The following is a 23,518-nucleotide window of genomic DNA, read 5'->3' as shown; positions in this document are numbered from 1 at the left end:
TATTTAAACTGTACTTCCAAAGGAATTGTTTGGTCACGATCCGCCAACGGAAGGATATCATTCTTTCGCACCGCCCTCCATGCCACGTAATCTGGTGTCAGCATGACCTCAGCCGCTATGAAATCAGTTCTAAAGGTTGACTTCCACGCCTCTGACATTGCACGAGCAGTCTTCTTGTAATGATCTCCACAGTACACAAATTCAGATGCCTTCAGACCGGATGTAGCTGCGACGAATTGGCGTGCCCCAAATTGCCTTAGTACCATCAGTGGCGCATAACCTACTCCACCCCATAACCCTAATAGGGTTACCCAATCGAAATCCCCACATTTGTACAACACATCCACAAAAGCTAACCAGGGGACACGCCACACTATATCATGTTCCTGTAAATTTCTGAAGAGTGAAACCCAATCTTTCCTGGTGAGATGCTCTGGCCACTCTTTAGTGAGGAAATCTTTTAAGGGTGAATAGGCCGTAGAAAACCGTCGACTATACTCTCGGTCAATTTTCCAGAAGTGACTGCGTATCCAAACAGTAAGCAGCTGGACACACCCGGTGAAGCGGCTACTCTCAGCTCTTCTGCAACTGCTAAGTGCTCTGAATGTTTCAGCCAAAACCGCAGGAACAGGGTTTACCTTCCTTTCCAAACACTCGAATAAATCGACCACTGCGGCTTCCACGTGATAAAGAACTTTCGGGAAAATCATCAAACCATAAATTCCCAAGGCGAACATCTCCATGCACTTTTCGATATCGCTATGCTTGACGATAAGCTCCTTGAGGCATGACCAAGGGAAGCAATCGGACTCTCCCTTCTTTTGGATTCGATCAGCAACCCACTTCTCTCCCATCCCAGTAATCCTTGCGAGCTTGCTCTTAAAGGATTGTGTCCTTGAGGCCTTTGAGTAGACACGGTCCAAGTGTATCGTCTCGAAATGAAACAAGGAGGTGTATTCTTCTAACGTGGGAGTCATGTCTTCCTTGTTGAAAGTGAAGCAGCTATATGCGGGATTCCAAAACTGGACGAGAGCTTTGATTAGGGGTTCGTTTACTTTCACGTACAACAGAAGGGCGATGTCACCATACGTTTGCCAGAAAGAGTATTTCACATCAGAATTCCAACTTTCCCAAATTTCGCGTAACTCTTGCAAATCGTTTTGCTTTAGACTGACCGGAGCAACCTCTGGTAGTACTGATATGTAATCTTCAGTCAAACTATCGCCTTTCTTCCTCTGAGTTTCCTCGGACCACGACCTCACTTCTGCGTTATCCACTTCCTTGATATGAAAGCTCTTGTCCATTTTATGACCGCCTTCTACTTTTATGACCACCTTGTGAATCAACACCTTTTTTCATGAATGATGATGCAATGCAGCGGTAATAAATAAAACATAAAACACAAACAAAAATAAAACTGTGTTAGTATATACAATGAATAGTCAAACAACATGAAGATAGAAAATATATACATCCTAAACCTAATTCACATGGTATCTACCCAACATGGCATCTACCGAATCATGCTTTAGTAGATCCTACCCAACATGATATTTACCCACATGTTTTGTTACTCATAAAAAATCCTAACCGCATGGTATCTAATTCACATGCATGTTTGAAAAATAAACCTAACCACATGATCTCTAGTTCGCATACTTTTTGCAAAAAAATAAATTCGAGGGAAAAGTTAGAATGAGTTTCCCCTTTGTGTCTGCGGACAGAGATTCAACATAAGATGGGCAGAGTTTCAGTATTTCTAAAAGGGTCCTCGAATTATCCTTTGCTGGTGCCCCCTTAGGCTTGCCAGACCCTCGATCCTCGTCCATTATAGGCTTAAAACGGATCAAGTTCAATTCGAGAGGATACATTTCCCTATGTCCATGCGAGGAAACTCAATGTTTCACTCGTAAACATAAGGCATGTACCCCAGAGGTTACTTGCTAAAGCCCATGCGGAGAAAAGTAATTTTTCTCACGTAAGCGTAGCTTTCACCCCTACTTAATGGGACAGAGCACAGTTAGAAGGCTCTAAGTATCGAAGGTTTACAACAACAGTGGGGAAACTCATAATCCTTTGCCTTGATCCAAGAGAAACAATAGACTAAAGTGAAAGTCAGAAAACTGAAACATGTAGATCACACATTAGTACAACTATTTATTCATTAACCCAAATTACAAATTAAGATGCAAACAAAACAATTCAAACAAACAAGGGATCAAGAACAAATCAAAGCGAACTTATAACTTTCGTTTGCAAAGACAATTAATTAATCGACTATAGGCCTGACTCTCTAAAAAGTCCCCAGCGGAGTCGCCAAGCTGTCGAAACGATTTTTAAACGGTGTGGAAAAGCGCGTTATTTTTAATTATTTTCTTTTCAATTGAATTTTTAATTAAAAACAATGCAATTTTAGAAAATCTCTCGTTTCGAAAAAATTGGAAATTCCTTTATGATAAAAATATAAGGTTCGAGGAGTCGCCACCAATCTTTGATTAGGGTGTGATTGGGCACCCAAAAACGTTGTCATTTTAAATAAAAATTAATTTTAATTAAAACAACAAATTAAGGTCTGCGTTATCAAAATCTGAGTTCGGGAGTCGGTTACGCGTGGGGAAGGATTAGCACCCCCACAACGCCCTAAATCGGTACCTAGTCAATTAATTAATGTCTTTGCAACGAATTTCACAAGTTCGAGTTTAATTTGATTAATGATCCCTTTAAACAATAAAAATGCAAATTTGTAACATTGAAAAGCAACAAAATATGTTAATTTAAAATTACCAAGTCATTAGAAAGATAAAGGATATTCGATTATTTAAAAATATCGAGACCAGATCTTTAGGTGAGTTCTAACGATCTTATCTCAAATAATTTAAATAGCCGAATATTTCTTTTTCTTTCACTCACAAATTTTAAAGTAATTAATCAATTATTTTGGTGACACTGTTGGGATACACTTTTAATTTAAAATCGTCAAAACGACCCTCTAGTAAGTTAAGAGAAGCCATTCTGATAGTTTTAAATTAAAAGAGTATTACCCTTAATCCGATTATGTAATGGTGTCGGATCATGCTTATGAGGATATCATGCAAATTATGCAAAAAGGATGTTAATGCAAAAATTAATTAAACATGATATTAAAATAAATGAAGCTAACATGCTTATAAAAATAAATTACACCGACATCTATGTGAATTACATGCTCAAAATAATATACATTAGCGTACATTTAAAATAAATCTAAATTAACCCTATAAACATGCATAAAATGTTAGACAAGGACTAAAATGTAAAGAACATGAACATCAAGATCCTTTCAAAAAAAAATCATTCCCAAGTACTGCAAATATAATATAACCAAAGTTCTACAAAGGACCAAATTGAAAGTTTTCCAAATTACACATCCAATGTAAAAACGGTAAGAAAATAACCATAATATGAGACTGGACTAAAATGAAACACGCGGAAAGTTATGAGGCGAAATTAGAAAGGAAAAAATATGAAATATGGACTAAAATGCATTAAAGGAAAACAGAAGGATTTACGATACAAATAACCCGTCCAGGCGCTGAAACGGGAGCTCCTCACCCCTGATGGAACGCCGCCGCTTTATACACCCTTAAACGCCGTCGTTTTAACACTCTAAAGTGACGTCGTTTTGGTCACGGGATTGGCGAGCTGGGGTAAAATGCTTACCCTAAAATCAGATTCCCCTTTCACTTTAGCAAAACAAGACCTGCCGCTTCTACTCTCTCCTTCAAGCTTCTCTTCTTCGAACGAGAACCACGAAGGCTCAATTCAACGCCGTCGATGGGTCACCAATGGCCCCACGACTTCATCCGACCACCGCACGTCCATCATGGTTCGACGCCTCGTCCTTTTCTAACCACACTCGGGCGAGACTCCAACAGGTTCTAACGCCGCTGCCTAAACGACCATCAATCGGCAAGTACAAGCCTCAACCCAAAATCTGGCCATCATCAACAACCACCAAGGCACCAGATCCCAACTACCGTTTATTGGCCATCTACCCTCGATCGACGCTGTCAAGGGCCTCCTCCGACGAAGACTTTGGCGTAGATACTCATGAACAAAGGTAACCCGAAATTCCCTAACCTTGAAAATGATTCGCTTTACTGTTGGGTTGTTGATATAAGCAAAAATAGGGAATGATGTCTTGTTTGTATTGCTTGATTTCAGAAGAAATATGGGCAAAAACCACTGTTACATTATTTGATTCACAAATACTGTTTTTCTTGCTCTACAATGGATTTCCCCTCTCTGTTTTTTTGCTTAATACTCGAATGGTTGATGATGAGCTCCATGATTGATGCGTGTTTTCTCTGGTTGTTCACCGCCGTTCCTCGTTGTTCATGACCCCCTCTCCCTTGTTGGTTTTTTTTTTCCGTGCTCTGCTGTTCGTGAGCTCTCTATTGGTATCCTTCTTTCCCTGCTCTAATGTTCTTTGCTTGTTCTCCAATTGATCACTGACCCCTTCTGCTCGAAATGGTTACCCCTGTTCCGAATGCCCTTCCTCTCTGGTCTCCCCCTCCTTTTTGTAATGAATCCCCTCTTTTTTCCTTTAAAGCTCCCTTCTTTTTGTTGATGATGAAAAACGCTCTCCCCGATGGCCTCGAGAATTGCTTTTGTTTTCTGCTTCCTCTTTAATTATGTGTATCCCTGCTAATGGAGTAATGGGCGTTGCAGGGTATGGGCATGAGCTGTTGGTGGTGTTTGCTCGGGGTGCCGAGCCTTGTCTGTCGCGCTTCACGTGGGTGGATGGTAAGCCCGGGTTGGAAATGGTGAAGGCACGGGCACGGGTCAGAAATGGTGAGCTCGTGGTGGTTTCTGCTGAGGGTTGTTACTGGCCTAACGTGATGTTTCAACCGGGTGTTCCAGGTTGTAAGTGGAGTGATCGGCACAAACTGACGCAGTGGGAGTGCTGCTTCATATTGACGTGGGCGCTCGGTTATGCATTTCACGTGGGAGACACTTAGGCGTTGTGGAGCATGGGCAGCCAGGCCATGTCTCAGTCTTCACGGGCGTGGTGCTTGGCAGTAGCATGGGCTTCCTTGGGAGGCATGATCTGTTGCAGTGGATGAGTGCTTCACATTGGGTGCACGTGGGAGGAGTCTGCTGTTGGGTGTTGTATCCGGGTCGGATCGGGTTAAGCTTGGGCCTTGTAACCGGGCTAGATATTTGTAATCTATTTTAGACTTGTATGTGGACTTTGGACTAAACATTTAATTTGGATTCCGGATTAGCTTGGGCTTCAATTTAAATCTTGAATTCCAAAATGAAACAAACATGTTACAATCCAATTAAGCATCAAGATTTCTTGATTTTCATGTTGTCCCCAAAATGCAAGCTTCCATTCATCATTTGAATTAAATTCTCATTTGAGTACGATTACCTCCAAATTAATTCTCAAGCATCTTTAAATGAATTAAATTGCCCGGACAAAATTAGGGTATTACACGAGTGTCATAGAATTTTTCTTTTAAAAAACATATACATTTCACAAACTTCTTTCAAAGTTTGAGTCCTTAAGATATGAGGACATCCTTCACAAAAATCCTTAAGATAACACAAGATTTTAAAGGAACCAATATTTGTACATTCTGATTATGCTGTAACAATCTTCACATACAACCAACTCTTAAACATATATCTTAAAAGGATAATTTTACAGATGATGATCAGAATAATCGTTGGCAACTTAATCTTTAAAAAATACGAATAATTTAAAGAAAAGTATTTTAGAACCTAAAAAGGATTTTTCACAATTCAAAACAAAAAATTCAAAGATTTATTTGAAAATAAATCAGAGACTAAATAAGAAATAAGATTGATGATGATTTCAAATCCCACTCTAAGAAAATAAAAACGATTTTTTTAGAAAAGAGATATAATCATTTCTCTTATTTAATTAAGTCAAGTGAGATGGATTAACGGACACAATTGTAGTTTATTAATAATATATTTTATGATTTTTAGGTAATCATAATTAATTAATTAATATTTCAATACAATATAAATTTTATATTTAATTTAAAATTTATCAAATGTGAAAGATATTTAATTAAAAATGCGCCACTTGGAAAATTAGGGGAAGACTAAACAATTAACTCGGTGAGGTGGATTAACAGCCTAACAGGTAATGAAGATCCGGCTATAATTACGGAAATAAAATAATGATTGTCTATTGTTCTCGTATGTAATAAGATAAGTGGAGATAAGATAGTAGGTTGTCCCCAACACTAGGTTGAGAGTAGCTTCCGTAAGAGACTTCCGAATTATAAAATGCCCTCCATGAAACTCGATCCCACGACTTCAAAATTAAGAACTTTGTGCTCTATTAATTGAGTTGGATAATCATTTCAATTACAGAAATAAAATGATTCACTAAAATATGGTGCGATAAGTCAAGTACAAGGTGCATTAATAAAAAAGATAAAGTATACAAATTATCACATGATTATAAGACGTTTTTATTAATTCTTTTGATAATTAAAAGTTATATATCTTCAAAAATCATCTGCATTACACGACTACACGAGAAAAAAGTTCTCTCTCAAGCGTTTCCTTGCGAGGCGGTGGCCACCTCCACCAGCTTCGTCTTTGCTATTTCACGCTCTCCTTTGATCGCTCCTCTCTAGATTTTATAAGCCTAACTCAGTGCTGTCGAATCCTCTTATGTTCTTTGATCAAGTGATTAATCGGCCCTGCTCTGGTATTTTTGGGATTAGGTTTCGTTGGCATTTGTCCCTAAATTTGCTATTCGTTTGGATGGGTGTTCTCTTCTAGTTTGGTCAGGTTCTTTTCTCTTCTAGTTGTGTCTTATCCTGATTTTTTCGTTTGTTGTTTCGTGTTTATGATCTGGCTTGCTTCTGACATTAGTTTCATAGTTTTTGAATTTCTGAGTGGGATTCTAATCTGTTTTCGAGAGTCAGGTCGTGATGGATATTTATGTATACAAGCTGTTTGTGGTAATGCCATAGTGTTATAGTCTATTGTCCGTTTAGAATTTTCTGTATGAGTGAGACTGTTTTGGCCCTCTTTTGGTTTCTGCTTCGGTGTTTGTGGCTTATCTTTCTTTCTTGTGTAAGGTTCTTGGCAGTTTAAGGGTCTATGGTGAGGTTATGTGCGTGTTTTTCTATAGAAGAGTAGGTGAGTAGCATCTAGGGTCGATTTCGCAAATGGTTCTCAAGTTTTGATTATCCAGATTTCTTTGAGGTTGGTGCGTGAATATCAGGGGTTTCGGGAGGGTAAAGGCTTTGGTCTTGAGGATGGTTGGTGGTGTTTAAGTGGAGCTAGAGCAGTTTAGTTCTAAGTCTGTCCTATAGGTTTTTAGGTTTGTTTCGGTGTTTGTCTATTTTCAGTGGCTTAAGCTGTATCGGTTGCCTAGCAATTTCCTGGTGGAGCTCTTCATCTCACCGTGTTCTGGTTGGTTGATGGTGGTGTCTAGTGGCCTGTTCTTGAGTGGGTGGTTAAGCCTTGTGCTTTGGTGTTATGTTTCAGCGTATCAGCAGTATAGTTTAGGTGATATGGGTGCTTTGTTCCTTGGCTGTATTTCGAATGTTAGCTCACCGGTCCCTTGTCGGATGAGTATTGTTGCAAGGTTTTTTGAGTGGTTTGCAAGGTTGATCTTCGGTGGAGATATTATTGTCTGGTTATTTTCATAGATATTTCATTGTTAGTGTGGTGCTTTTGATTTTTCATCATTTTAGGGTTCTTGTGGGGTTATGTTCTTTAGCCATGAAGTTACAAGTTCTGTATCCGTTCTGCTGACGCCTGTTTGCCTCTGGTAGTGGTGTGGGCTTCGGTGGCCACTGAGATTTGCTCGGTTATCATTAAGGGTTGCTGGAGGATTCTTTTGCTTTTGCTTTTGCTGGCTTCAAGGTATCTTTGTTTGTTTCCTGGTAGTTCTGCATTGAGGTGTGATGTTTGGTGCTCTGACCTTTGCGGGTTTTAAGGTAGTGCGGAGATAGTTTATTAGTGTGTCCATACTGTTTTATGTTGGCCCACTTTTCAGTGGGTGGATGTTAGTTTCGTCATAGCTGGTTTTAATTTTTGTTTTGCCCATACTGTTTTTTCGAGTAAGTGTGGAAGGTATTTCAGCAAGTGAGTATGGTTGTCTGTGTTAGCTTTTTATGTGATAGTTTGGCGATTGTGGTAAGGTGTGAGTATGGGCTGAATGTTGTTATTATTCTATGTGTATTTGTTCTTTACCACTCAAGGTCTTTTTCCTCCATTTAGGGGTAGGGAGGTTTTTTTAATGAGAGCCTTGAGGTGATGTACTTTGTTACTCTCTTTAAAACAAAGTACCTTATTTCAAAAAAAAATTTAAAAGATATAAAATAGTCTATTAATTATAAGTCGTCATTTTGTTGAGTCTCTCGTTTATTAAAAAATTATAAAATGATCATATGAGTATTCATATGTTTGAAATTTGTCATTTCTCGTTAAAAAATTAACGTTCAACTGAGCTATACATTAACACGCTGATTGAGTTATGATAAAATTATATTTTAATGATGTTTACTAATACTTCTATTACTTTTAAACACTGACTCAATGACATAACGTAAATAAATAACATCATTGTAACTTTATTAGTGATGGTGTCTGGCGGAAGAATATTTGGACTAGCTTTATTAAAGTGAGGATTATAATAAATATATAACGTTAAATAGAAAAATGTAACTTGCAAAAAAAAATTCCTCAAAGTTTTCAATTTAGTTTAGTTTTCTAACTCATTCGAATGATATCACATTAATTATTAGTGATATCAGGAATTTTTTTCACAGAATTTGAATCCCTCACATGATCATATTTCTGAATATAATTTAAATTTAAAAATATATTTTAGAAAATAAAGATAAAACGAAATTTAAAAAAAAAATATTTGGAGTTCTTTTAGAGTGCTATAACAATCCTCTCGTGCAAGGAAAATTATATAACCCACGTCGCCTATCAAAACACATTGCATACTGATGTACACTACTAGTTTAAATTATCTTTAAATTTTAATACAAAATAAAGAAATGGATAGCTCCCAAAGTTGGCTGGTGCAAACTGAATACGGATGGAGCGCGAAACAACAACACGAGTTTCACATCATGTGGAGGAGTCATGTGTAATTGGGATGGTAAATGGATAACAGGATTCTCTAGCTCTGTCAGAATATGCTCAGTCATGGAAGCAAAACTTTGGGGAGTGTATGAAGGGTTACGAGTTACGACAAGCATGGAGAATAGGAGAAAAGAAGGTAATTGTAGAAGTGGATAGCATGGAGGTGGCTAATAGACTCCGAAGGAAACAAAAAAAAAAGGAAGTGAACATCACACTACTACAAAAAATATTCGAGTTAATGGAAAGATATTGGATGGTAGTAATTAATCATGTTAGTCGTGAAGAAAACAAAGTGGCTGATAGTCTTGTCAAAATCACCAACTCTGAAATCATAGAGTGCCGAGTTTTCTTGGATCCTCTGGTAGAATCGTTAAATTTCTTGTTTTTAGATAGTAACGCCTCCAGACATTAAATTCTAGTTAGGTAGTTTATTTCCACATTTTCCAAAAAACAATGGTGAGGTTTGAAAAATTGTGGTTAAACTAAACAATAAACTCAAGTGAGATGGATTAACAGGTAATAAAGGCAATGTTATAATTAAGGGCACAATTAGTAATGGACATGACTGTAGTTTATTAATAGTATATTTTATGATTTTTATGTAATCATCAATAGAATGGGGAGACTATAAAAAGTAATCATCATGGGTCTTATTTAATTGAAGAGGCGCCACTTGGAAAATTAGGGAAAACTAAACAATTAACACCGGCTCCACTAATGTTTTTCGTTATAAAATTAACAGTTGTCAGAATTAAATGTTAATATGTTAAATAAAATATAATAAAATTTTATTTTAATAACACTGCTATTGTTTTCAGGCATAATGTGAAATAGAAAAACATTATTGTACCTTTAGTAGTGATGGTGTGCGGAGGGAGAATATTTGGACTACAATCATTAAAGTGAGGATTATAATAATATATAGGGTAAAGTATAGTAATGGTCATTGAACATTTCTGAAGCTTGCATTTAGGTCCCCCAACTTTTAAAACTTGCAATACAGTCCCCCAATATTTATTCCATTTGCAATATGGTCCCTCAACTTAAACCACTGTTAGAAAATTAGGGTAAATTATATAAACGGTCATTGAACTTTTCAAACACTTGAATTTAGGTCTCCCAACTTTTAAAACTTGCAAAACAGTCCCCCAATAATTTTATTTTCTTATTAAATATAGATGTATAGAAAATATAAATGATTCAATTTATATTTAAATGTATGAATCATTTATATTTTTGATATATTTTATTTTTCTTGTATAAACTAGTATTTAAAATATGTTTATATTTTAATCAAAATATTTCAATATACGAATAAAAATATATTTATATAAATGTAAATTTATATTTAGATGTATAAATAAAAAAATATATTCATATATTAATGTATGATCATTTATATTTTTTGAATATTTTATTTTTAATAAGAAATTAAAATTATTAATTATATTAGAAATACTCAACTTAAGACTATATATAATCATGAATTATAAATATGAAAATATAATTATTAAATTTAGTTTAAAAATATATAAATCTTAAATTTATTCTTTTAAAATATTGTATCAACTAATATTTAAAAAATATATTAAATCTATCAAACAATTTATCAAATATAATATTTTTTATTGTAAAAAAATATAATATTTTCCCATCATTTATTGCTTTCAAATTTTTTGCCGAAGTTCAAATCTCATTATTTCCGTTTTCCATTATTCTTTTTTTTTTCTGGCATTGGTCATACTATTAGTATATGTATTATTGTATATCTCTTAACACAAACGATGGTGTTAGCTTAGTGGCTCCACCCTGTATCTTTTATTTGCGTGACTCAGGTTTGAGTTTGCCCAATACCCAAATTTTACTTCTTTGTAACTTAATTTTCTTCTAATTAGGTGGTGACATGTGTCACCAATAACACATATCATGATCATGTGTTAACACATGTCAGATCCTGATTAAATGATTAATTTATTAAATTTATTTAATTTAGGACCAATTGATAGCATATAAATAATTAGGTGGTGACATGTGTCACCAATGACACGTGTCATGATCATGTGCTAACACGTGTCAGATCCTAATTAAATGATTAATTTATTAAATTTTTATTTAATTTAGGACCAAATTGATTATATAAATAATAAAGACTGAATGTATAATAATGTCAATTCCTTTTAACTACCACATCATCATTTTTATCAATTGGTAACGACTAGTGGCTTAGTTGAAACAGTTAAATAATTATGTTGTATGATTGATAAATTTAAAAGATCGATGACAAAAGTAAAAAGGGCTAGATAGTTAAGTTGTCAACCGAGTAGTTTACACTTTTATTTATACGTCAAAATAACATTTTATAAATTTAAAATTCAAATTATTTTCAACCTCTTCTATATCCTAACTACTTTTTTTAATTAAAAAATTTCGTTAACAGATAAGAATTATACTATTATATTTATATAAAAAAATACGTATCACATGAAATAAGATAAAATTAAATAATAATAAATCTGACATAATTGAATTTAATTGAATTATTTTGGAATTTAGGGTTTAGAATGAAATTGAATTACTTTGGAAATTGGGGTTTAGAATGAAATTGAGGACTATTTTGCAAGTTTTAAAAGTTGGGGGACCTAAATTCAAGTGTCTGAAAAGTTCAATAACCGTTTATATAATTTACCCTAATTTTATAACGGTGGTTTAAGTTGAGGGGACCATATTGCAAACGGAATAAATGTTGGGGGACTGTATTGCAAGTTTTAAAAGTTGGGGGACCTAAATGCAAGCTTCAGAAATGTTCATTGACCATTACTATACTTTACACCCTTTTTTATATTAACAGGTGTCGCAACCGTCTTTTGGGTGGACTCAGAATTAGATTTCGACTTGAAAAAATGTTAAAGCCGCCATCGATCATTTAGGTTGATCAGACATTATCTTACCTGATCTGCTTCTTACCATAAATATGTCGGATTCGGGAATCGGTTACAGTCAATGAAGGATTAGTATCATTGAGCTGCTCTTTCGGTACTAATGTTTTATAAATTTTGTATTTTAATTAAATTACATTTAGATTTTTAACTAATTTATAATTATATGTTTAGTATTTTATAATTTAATGTTTTATAAATTAATTTAATAAACTCATCGTTAACCGTACTCATCTATACTCGACGAGGGTCATAAAAATTTTCTTTTTACAAAACATATACATTTCACAAACTTCTTTCAAAATTTGAGACAATATTGTTATATCACGATGATCAACGACGTGGCATTCTAATTTCCTGGAATGTTGTTTCATTAGTTATTTATAAATATGATGTCATTCTTTATAAAATTTCTCATCATCAGTTTTAAAATAAAAGATAATATCATTTTATTATGTTAATTAACGAGATGATTTCCTAATTTACTGAAATATTATATCGTTAATTATTTGAGTCTTTAAGATATGAGGCATCCTTCACAAAAATATAAGACAATATCATTTTATTATGTTAATTAATAAGGTTCTGCGTCTTCTAATTTATTAGAATGATATCCCATTAATTATTTGTGATAGAAGCATATCCTTTACAAATTTTGAATTCATTTACGTGATCATATTTTTTAAAATAAATTAAATTTTGTAATATTTAAAAATAAAATAAAGATAACACAATATTTTAAAGGAACCAATATTTGTACATTCTGATTATGCTATAACAATCTTCACATACAACCAACTCTTAAACATATTGTAGACACCCGTTTTTGTCCGAGTCTTTTATATTTATTTTTTTTATTTTATTATTATTATTATTATTATTATTATTATTATTATTATTATTAATATACAGGTTACATTTTTGTAGGCCACTATAAGACCAAATTTGGAGCCCACTAGCTATCCAACTCAGCAGGCCTAATCCCGAAGCCCAGCATGTACATCAAGCCCAACTACCAACCCAGACCTGCGGCCCAGCAATCGACCCAAACCCGCTAGGGTTACCCCTTCTCTGCCTCAGCGCCGCACCATCAAGACCGTCTGATCTGGACCCATCCAATGGTCCAGATCAAAGGCCATTTAGGTCTGAAACCCTAACCCTAGTTCTGAGCCCTAACAGCTCAGCCACCAGCCGCCTCTTGGCTTTCCATCTTCCTCTGACGCCGCCACCATCACTGTTCCGGTCTGACCCCAACTGTTTCACTATTGTCATCTACAGCAAAACCAATCAAGAAAATATATCATATACAGTTCAAATCTCACAAAATCTAAACTCCAAATTAAAATACCAATAAATCCCTAAATATTCAGGATTTCTATCCCACCAAATCAGAAAAAGCCATGCCCTACACTAGGTATCATCATCTCACCAAATACTCAACAAAAATCAAGGGAACGAAACCAGAGAGAGGGAACGAAAAGAAAATACAGAGAGAAGATTCGGGTTTACAGAAAAAAAGAGAGAAATAGAAAGGAAAGAAAAGGGAAAAAGAACGATACCTGCAAAAAAAATCCGAGCCCTTACCCATCTCTTTGGAGCAGTGAGGAACCATCCCAAAGGTAAAGCCTTTTCCTCTTCTAGGGTAGTTAGGGTTTGGAGTGTAGTGGGTTTTGGGGTTATGATTCACCTAGGATTTTTTAGGTGAGAGAGATGAGGTTACTCCCCGTGGCCACCGATCTGCGGTGGCCGGGGAGTTTAGGGTTTAAATCCCCGGTTGAGGATGAGAGAAGGAAGGCGAAGAGGTGAGGGTCGAGAGCCATTTTGGCTCTCTGTCTCTAGAAGGAGAGGGAAGAAGGAAAGGTTTGGGGTTCTCTAGGGCTTTCGCCGCCGATTTACGGCGTTTGTGACCTCTGTTTTTTTCTCCACGACGGAGAGAGGCGGAGGATAAGGTAGAGAGGTGGAGAGCCTCTTTGGTTCTCTGTTTTCTGGAGAGAGGAGGAGATGTGAGAAATGAGAGATGTCACTGGGGAAGGGTCTTGGGTTTAGCCTTATAAACCGAGTCCAAAACGGCGCCGTTTAGGTTGAGGACTCGGTTGTAATTTCATCATGGGTAAACTGTGTAAAAGGGGCTCCCAGGTTTTGAACGTTTATGATGTAGCCATTTATTGTATTTTATTTATTTTGTATTTTATACCTCAAGTTTGTAATGTTTATGTATTGGTCACCTTGCAGTAATGTTTTGTAAGTTTCAACATTTGTACTCTGTGTTTATAATGCTCACATTTTGCTCACTGCTTTTCTGTTTGGCTTAAATACCGAATTTGCATTGTATGTTTCATTTGTTTTATTTTAGTCATTTGTTCATAACATAGAAAAGTATTAATTTACGTATTTAAAACCTAAGTTTTTTTCGAATACAATTTATAGTCACTGTGTAAATTTTGTATGGGTTATTTACTTGCTTGGTTATGGTCATTTTGTTTAGGTTTGTTTAGATACTTTTGCTAAATATATGTATAATTTATTTTTACTTATGTTATTGTTTTTACTTATTTATTATATTTTCTTTAATATTTGTGTTTAGTATGAGTTAATATTAGGAAATATTTATATAGATATATATATATATTGGTTAATAGTCACTATTATTTATATTATTGTGTGATATGGTTAAGCTTACTTATGTTATAGACGTTCACTTTACTTAATAGGTACTTTAAAATTTTATTTCATATTTATTACTTTTATTTATTATTTTTATAACGTTCAATATGTTAATGTATTTTTTAATAATTAACTATATATGTTTTAGATGAACAAAGTATATTTACTTTACTCATCTCGATATAATTTGGTGTTAATTCAAAGATAGAATATACTTTATAGATGAAAAATAGACGAGATAGCTTTCCCGATGGAGGATTGCAAATCTCGGGATTTCTCACCAAGTTAAGTATTTCTATTATTTTAAGTAATATTCAATAAATAAATCATAATTGATTTATCATTCTATTTTTTATAATTTTTATTGTATTAATGATCTCTATGTTAATATTAACAATACATGTTTTAGATAAATTAAGTATGATTTATTTTATACTCTTGTCGATATTATTTGGTAGTAATTCAAAGATAGAATATACTTTATAGATGAGAAATAGATGAGATAGCTTTCCCGATGGAGGATTGCAAATCTTGAGATTTCTTACCAAGTGAAGTATTTCTATTATTTTAACAAATATTCAATAAATAGATCATATTTTTACTTCTGATTCAAACTTTAAGTTCTATCATTTACGACGATATATAAGCGACTAAGTACCGATTTTGGGCGTTGTGAGGGGTGTTTACCCTGTTTACCCTTCCCCGTACGTAACCGACTCCCGAATCCGTTTAAATGAATCTTTGGTAACACAGACCGAATCTTGTCTTTAAAAAAATGATTTTTCTTAAAATTGTTTTAAAAGACGTTTTTAGGTATTCGACCTACCTAACCCAAAGGTCGATGGCGACTCTTTTCAATTTTATTCAAATCAATTCAAAATCACCCATTTTCCAAAATAAAAGTCATAATTGTTTTTTAAATAATAAAAAAAGTTTTATAAAAAAAATGGTTATGACAGCTTGGCGACTCTGCTGGGGACACTAGAGAGTCAGGCTGTCGGTCGCTTATATATGGTCGTTATGGTGGAAATTATAAGTTCGAATCTTTAGTAAAACTATGATCTATGTATTGAATTTTTATTTATTATTTTATCTCTTTATTTTTATATACTAACATTTTAATCATAATTGTTATTTTTTTATTTTCCCTGTTTTTGAGTCAAAGGTTTGTTTGTTTCTCCTCACACACATCACTTTCATTAGCATAACATGAGCTCTAGACATGAGCTTCGATCCAAATTAGTTAGGGTGATTGCTTTACTCTCGTAAGAATTTATTCTTCGTATGAGTTTTAGCAAATAACCCATGGGATACATACCTTATACCTTCGTAGGAATTTATTCCTCGTATGGGTATAAGGCAGTGAATCCCCTCGAATTGAACTCGGTCCGTTTGAAAACCTGTAATGGGTGAGGATTGAGGGTTTGGTAGCCCAAGGGGGCACCGACATCAAGGACAATTCGAGTTCCTTTTTCCTGATAAGAGCCGAAACCATGCATATAATGAACCATAGAACGGTCACACTAGGTAGAGTCATACTGAACCTCTGTCCGTCAATAGGTACCTAAAATAGGCGTACACAATGGAGAAACCTACTCTAACCTTTTTATTTTTATTTTATTTATTTATTTTTGAGTGTGTAGAATAGAGTTATTCTTTTAAAGCATGTGAAATAGAATTTAGGTGTAGTTAGAATTTAATTAAATAAATTTAGGAGGGTAGAAAGCATATTTGGGTAGGCCCTTTTTGAGGAATATTATTCGGGTAGATAATACATAAATGGAGTAGATTTATTTCCCGTTTTACATATCTTTTTATGTTAAATTTATACAATTGTTTTGACTAACTGTTTTGTTTGTTTTGTTTGTTTTTTTTTCATACTGCATAGACATATCATTAGAAAAGGCGATTGATCTGTGAGTATCGATAAAGTGGAAAGACTTTCACGATGGAAAGGAGTTTCCTAAACAAAGAAGTGAATCCAGCAGATGTAAGGAACTGGTCCGAAGCCAAGCAGAAAGAGCAGGGAGATAGTCTATCAGGGAACTACGTGTCGGATCTGTCTGATTATACACCAGCTTCTTTAAAACAGAATGAGCTTCAGGGATTGAAAGCAATTTGGGAAAGTTGGAATCTTATTGAGAGGCAAGCTTTTCAGCAGACTTATGGAGATATATTTCATCTGATATACGTGAAGGTAGATCCGGTTCTCATACGAAGCATAATACAGTTTTGGAATCCGGCCTATAGTTGTTTCACATTCAACCGAGAGGACATGACTCCAACCCTCGAGGAATACCAATTTCTGTTGAATTTGCCAAGCGTTAAAGCAGACAAAGTTTACTCCCGATCGATAAAAGGGCCTTCTTTTAAGTCAAAGCTTGCAAAGATTTCGGGCACAAGCGACAAATGGTAATGATCGCTTGCAACGCAAGGGAGAAAGTGAGGGAGTGCCGTGGTCTCACTTACAAAAGATAGCTGAAGCACATGTAGATGAAAACGTGCGTAGAGATGTATTTGCTTTGGGTATATATGGTTTGGTAATCTTTCCAAAATGTTTGGGGCTGATCGAGCTAGCAGTAGTCGATTTGGTTGAGAAGTTAGGAAGAGAGGTGAATCCAGTCCATGCGATTCTTGCTGAAACTTTCCGATCTTTGAATATATGTAGAAGGTTAGGGGGAGGTCGTTTTATGGGCTGTGCTCAATTGCTTACTGTGTGGATCAAAAGCCATTTCTGGAAGGAGGAAATAGTCAACTATAATCGTTTTTTGAAAGATTATTCTCCTGTTGCTGAGTACCTTACGAAGGAGTGGCCTGAAATATCTCAGAAAGATCAATTGATTGATTTCTTCCGGAATCTACAGAGTCAAAACATAGCATGGCGAACACCGTGGCTGATGCATACGCAAATCTTGTTCAAGTGTGGAGATTTGGACTGGATTATATTATTGGGACTGTGGGGAGGAGTGGGATGCGCTCCTTTATTGGTATTGAGACAGTACGGTGCCCGACAGTTTGTTTCTGTGACTCATGGGTTGACTGGTGCTGAATTTGATTATAAGGAAGGCAATTATAGAAAGAAAATCAAAGATGTGACTGATTCTTGGAGGATGACTTTCAGGACTAAAGTGGTTGGAGCGGATATTATCTTGACGCCCGATTATGAAGCCTGGAGAATCAAGAGGGTAAATGATAAGATACCTTTAACATCTGGAGAGGGATCAAGGTCGATAGAAGAACAAATCAGAAATATCCCTTCGAATTTGGAAATCCAAAGAATTGAGTTTGAAATGGAAAAGGCTAAAGATTCCAAGAAAATAGAAGAGATGGAGAGAGAAAACTTCATGTTGACTATCGAGGCTGAATTTCATGCCAGACAGTTTATAATGATGAGAGAACGGAAAGAAGAGGTGGAAGCCGATTTAGAAGACTTAAAAAAGGATTATCAAATGGTGCAGCAAGTGAGAAAGAAACTTGGATCCAGAGAATTAGCGGCTGCAAGACGGCGAATCAAAAGTCTGGAAATTAAGAACAAGTGTCAAATCAAGAAGATAGAAGCTGGAAAAGCAAAAGTATGCGAGCTAGAGGCCGATAAAAAGGAATTGATAAAGCAGTATAAAGCTGAGGCTCGTAGAGCTCAAAAACTCCATGAAGAAAAAGAAGTCAGCCTGAAAGAATTAGAAGAAGAAAAGAATCAAGTCCAGGGGTTAAAAACTGAGATGAACAGTATAATTGAGGACTTTGAGGACAAAGATCGAAGAATTTTAGAGCTCGAAGAAGAAAGAAAGCGAAAGAAAGAAGAGATGTGGTCTGAGAGACAGGGATGGAATCGAATCCTCGATAGAAAGCAGGCAGAGATTGGATCGTGGATGCAGAGATTCTCTACAAAAAGTCAGCAAGTAGATGAGCTCACGGGGGAAATGGGAGAATTACAGATGAGATTCGAACAAGAGATGAACCAATCTCGAGCTATGAATGATGAGCTCAAAAGTCATGTATCGAACCTTGAGCAATCCCTTCTGCAAGTGCAAGTTCCTCCCGTTTCAATGGACCTAAAAGTTGCTCTCGAAGAAAACAAATCTTTCCAGAAGGAAATCAGAGAATTGAAGGGTGAACTCCAGAAATGTCGAATTCATATTACCAATCTAGAAAAAGAAATCAAACGCATCAATAAGGGATGGGAAAATACATATGAGCATTATCGATCCTTGGTAGAAGAACGCGAGCGCATGATAGGGGAAGCTATTGCTCAAATGGGTGAAGTGGCTCGGTACATGAACGAATTAGCCAATAGAGCGGAGATCATCCAACTGCGCACAAATCCGGTTTCTGAATATACAAGGGAGATCATCGCCATTATGAATGAAATTGTAGAGCTGAGTCTGAGGGCTAGGCCTTATATGTAATAGAACTCCTTTGTAATGAGTGAAACTTTTTATCCAATGAAAGTATTTCCAAATGGTTACTGCTTGGGTCAACGCCTTTTATTTGCATTTCATACTTGCATCATTCATTATGCATAAGTAAATTCATCATTTATAATGCATCACCAATAAAATGTATCATTTATAGCACATTATCAATAATATGCATTCGAATTTAAAAGAACAATAAAATTAATTTCTGAAGGGTTATGTGACAGACGATTCTGGCAAGTAAAAACTCCAATCCTTATCACACGCGAAGTAGAGCCATGGATGCCAAGCTTGATCAATTAAAGAAAGAAATGCAAGAAGATTTACTAAGAATACAACAAGAATGGCAGGCAAAGATGGATCAGTCACAAAAGTCAATTATAGATCAAATCCTGCAAAGCCAGGCTAATATGATGAATGAGATGATGACCAAGATGTCTGGGTTACGTACTGAAACAGTTAAAGAACCAAGCACTGCCCCTGTTGAAGTTTCTAGGCAGGAGTCTACCCCGGACTAGTTATCTCACCTGAAAAGCTAGTTGAGCATCCTGCAGGTCTTCAGCTGTAAAGGTTCAAATGGCCACGACTAACCCTCAAACAGTCCTTATGAGTATATTGATGTAGATCCTGAGAAATGGAGAACCTAAAACGGAAGTACCAGAGCATTTAAAGGACTGGTGCAAGGGTTTTTTAAAGAAATGGGAAAGTAGGTTCTCAAGACGGAATGAATGCAGAGGAATTGAGTCTTGTGCCAGACCTAGTATTACCACCAAAGTTCAAAATGCCGGAATTTGAAAAGTATGATGGGAAAACTTGTCCTGTTGCTCACTTGACCATGTTTTGTCGAAGAATGACAGGATTTGTGAGGATGATGGGCTATTAATTCACTGTTTCCAGGCCAGCTTGACGGGGTCAGCTGTCAGATGGTATAACCAATTAACCCGAGCTAAAATAGGGTCTTGGAAGGATTTGGCCAATGCGTTTAAAGAACAATATCAACATGTTACCGACATCGTGACCTTCCGACAATACGCTCAGCGCTGGAGGGATATTGCTGCTCAAGTGCACCCACCACTTATTGAGAGGGAGTTTATAACCATGTTTATAGATACGTTAAAATCTCCTTATATTGATCATATGTTAGGAGTGGCAACTAAGAGCTTCTGATATCGTGATGTGCGGAGAGATGATCGAGAGAGCATTAAGAAGGGGCAGATTGTCGGTAGCCAAACTCCTGCAAAGAAACCCTATGTGAAAAGGAAAGAAGGAGAGTGAATAATGTAAATTTCTCTGTGAGTAAGCCGAAGATGGGAAATTCTTCTTCATCCCAAGGAGAGACTAAGCGCGAGCATAACAATGAAAGGATGACGTTCACCCATACCAATGACTTACAGTGAGCTCTTCCATGGATTAGTCCAAGCTCACGTAGTGTCACCAAAATTCATTGATCCAATTAAACCACCTTATCCAAAATGGTTCAACAAAATGAGACATGCGAATATCATGCAAATCTCAGAGGACATAACATTGAAAAGTGTCTCGCTTTTAAAAGAGTGTTGAAGATCTGATCAAGAGAAAGGTGGTGTCCTTTAATGATTCTGAAGCACCCTGTGTTGCTGCAAACCCGCTTCCAAATCATCAGAATCAGGGAGTGAACGCTTTGAGAAAAATCAGAGAATTAAAAGGAGAATTGAAGAAGTAAGAACACCACTGAAGTGGTATATGCTCAAATGAAGGAGAGAGGGTTGTTGAGCCCTAGAATGAATGCTCAACGGAAAAGACAAAGAACTTTTGTGAATACCATAGTGAAAATGGTCATCAAATTCAGGACTGTCAAGAACGCTATTGAGAAAAATCAAGAATTAAAAGAGAATTGAAGAAGTAAGAACACCACTGAAGTGGGTATATGCTCAAATGAAGAGAGAGGGTTGTTGAGCCCTAGAAATGAATGCTCAACGGAAAAGACAAAGAACTTTGTGAATACCATAGTGAAAATGGTCATCAAATCAGGACTGTCAAGAATTCAGACAAATAGTCCAAGAATTAATGAACAAGCAGGAGTTGCAGTTCTATGAAGAAAGAATGAGTGAGAATGAAAGATATATCTGTGCTTCTGAAGAAAATTCAAGGAAGCTGAAAGAATTTAAAAAAGCCGTCCTGGTAATATCGAAACCAAATTACAAGGCCAGCAGTGGAAGTATAACATCTAGGGTGGTGATCAAAACCCTGCGCCTTTTACCTACAAGAGTAACAAGAGTGTTCCCTGGGACTATACATGCCAAATTAATACTCCTGAGAGTAGGAGGAAGAGGTTGCTGAAGTTGGATTTTTCACCAGGAGTGGAAGATGTATGCTCCTGGAAAGGCTGATAAAGCAAGAGATGTGTTATTAAAGATCCTGATGATAAATTGAATGAGCCTGTTAAGATTGAGGAGGCTCGGAATTTTTAAAGTTTTTGAAACCAGCGAGTATAACATTGTGGAACAGCTTCATAAGACCCCAGCACGGATTTCATGTTATCTCTACGTTACATTCGGAAGTACATCGAAATACTCTGATCAAAGTGCTTGGAACGTGTGGATAGGATGGTAAACCATATTAATGCAGATAATTCATTTATTTTATATGATGAAATGCCTGAAGAAGGAAAAGGCAGGGGCAAGGCTTTACACATTACGGCTCATTGCAAAGGAGTCATCGTCTCAGGGTGTTAATTGACAACGGATCGGCCTTGAATGTTTATGGAATCGCCACTAAATAGACTTCCTGTGATGTATCACAAATAAGGGTTTGTGGCAATGCTGTAAGGCATTTGATGGGAGAACGCAAGATAATGGGGAAGATGATTATCCCTCTCAGAATTGGCCCTACAACATTGAAGTAGATTTTGTTGTCATGGATATTCATCCGAGTTATAGTTGCTTGCTAGGGAGACCCGGATTCACATGGCTGGGGCAGTCCCTTCCTCCCTTCACCAAAAGCTCGCCGATTCATTGTTGATGGGACTCTGGTGACCATCAAAGCGGAAGAAGACATCATTGCCTCTATCACTACAGATGCACCATGTAGGGGTAGATGAAAATGCACTAGAGTCCTCTTTCCAGTCCTTGGAATTTGTTAATGCTACTTTATCTCTGAAGGCAAAAGAATCCCATTCCTCATCTTTCAAAAAATACAAAGGTGCAATTAAAAGAGACATTAGCTAGAGGAGCAAAGGTAGGGAAAGCTTGGAAAGAAACTGCAAGGCATCACTGAGGGCCACTCCAGTTCTAAAAGAAAATTATTTTGGTCTCGGATACAACCAACGTACCATGATAAAGTCAAAGATGCATAAAGCTTAAGGAAAGGAGGAAGGCAAGAGTAAAGGGAGAAGACCTTGTTTGGGACCCATTCATTCCGCCTTCTCCAAATCTTTTGTTTGGAGGATTTGTGATTGACACGCTGAAACAGTCATGGGATATTGAAGATACAGAATTTGTTGAAGATTTATTGGAAGCCTGAGCATCAACGTTATCACAGATGATTCTACTGGAGAATGCTCATTGGCATCAATCCGTCTGTGTCCTCCTGGCTATGTTTTGAACAATTACACTGTTGAAGAACTCCCTGTGTTCTATAAGCACTCTTCAAAGTAATGCATAATAACAAATCTGTCTCCTTTTGACCCAAATATATAGGGCTTTTGTAAAAGACAAATTGTTATTGTCATTGCTTTAATGAAACGTGTTATTCTTTCATTCTAATCTTAGCAAGTATTTTATTCATTTCTTGAGTATTCTTTATTCTTTATTGATAATTATTTTCTTGATAAATATTAGTAAAATTTTTGTCCACAGCCAAATACTCCTTTTTGATTCGCAGGGCTTCAGATATCAACTGTTCAAGTAATGATACTTTTGAACCACAAATTAATTTTGAAAATGACATGTGTCTCGAAGAATCTGAGGATTATAAAGATGAAGAGGAATGTGAGTTAAACTCTGAGCTTGTTAGAATGATGGAGCAAGAAGATAGACAAATATTGCCCCACAAAGAGATAACTGAAACAATAAATTGCGAACAAAGAGGATATAAAGGAAGTTAAAATTGGCACTTCACTCACCAAAATAAGAGATGGTCTTATAAGCCTTCTTCGAGAATATAGGGATTGTTTGCTTGGTCTTATCAAGATATGCCGGGGTTGGAGACTGACATTGTGATGCACAAGCTACAATAAGCCGGAATGCAAGCCTGTTCAACAAAAACTTCGAAGAATGAGACCGATATGCTATTAAAAATCAAGGAAGAAGTGAAGAAACAATTCGATGCTGGATTTTTACAAGTGGCCAAGTACCCTGAAGGGTAGCAAAACATATGCCCGTTCCA

General features: G+C 36.1%; 1 protein-coding gene across 1 annotated transcript in view; it reads right to left on the bottom strand.

Moving 5' to 3' along the window:
• Positions 1-13,076: 13,076 nt before the first annotated feature.
• Positions 13,077-23,518, bottom strand: part of LOC120169184 (putative disease resistance protein At1g50180) — a 29,325-nt gene continuing 18,883 nt past the window's right edge. Inside the window, exons 5-6 of the mRNA XM_039177396.1 lie at positions 13,252-13,346; positions 13,077-13,179 (exon numbers count right to left, since the gene is read on the bottom strand). Of these exons, the coding sequence (XP_039033327.1) occupies positions 13,077-13,179; positions 13,252-13,346 (198 nt within the window). The remainder of the gene's footprint in view (positions 13,180-13,251; positions 13,347-23,518) is intronic.

Source organism: Hibiscus syriacus, unplaced genomic scaffold, assembly GCF_006381635.1.
Source record: "Hibiscus syriacus cultivar Baekdansim isolate YM2019G1 unplaced genomic scaffold, ASM638163v2 tig00111754_pilon, whole genome shotgun sequence".
Classification (NCBI taxonomy): Eukaryota; Viridiplantae; Streptophyta; class Magnoliopsida; order Malvales; family Malvaceae; genus Hibiscus; species Hibiscus syriacus.
Note: the sequence above shows the minus strand (reverse complement) of the source record. Positions and strands in the feature narration are given on the sequence as shown.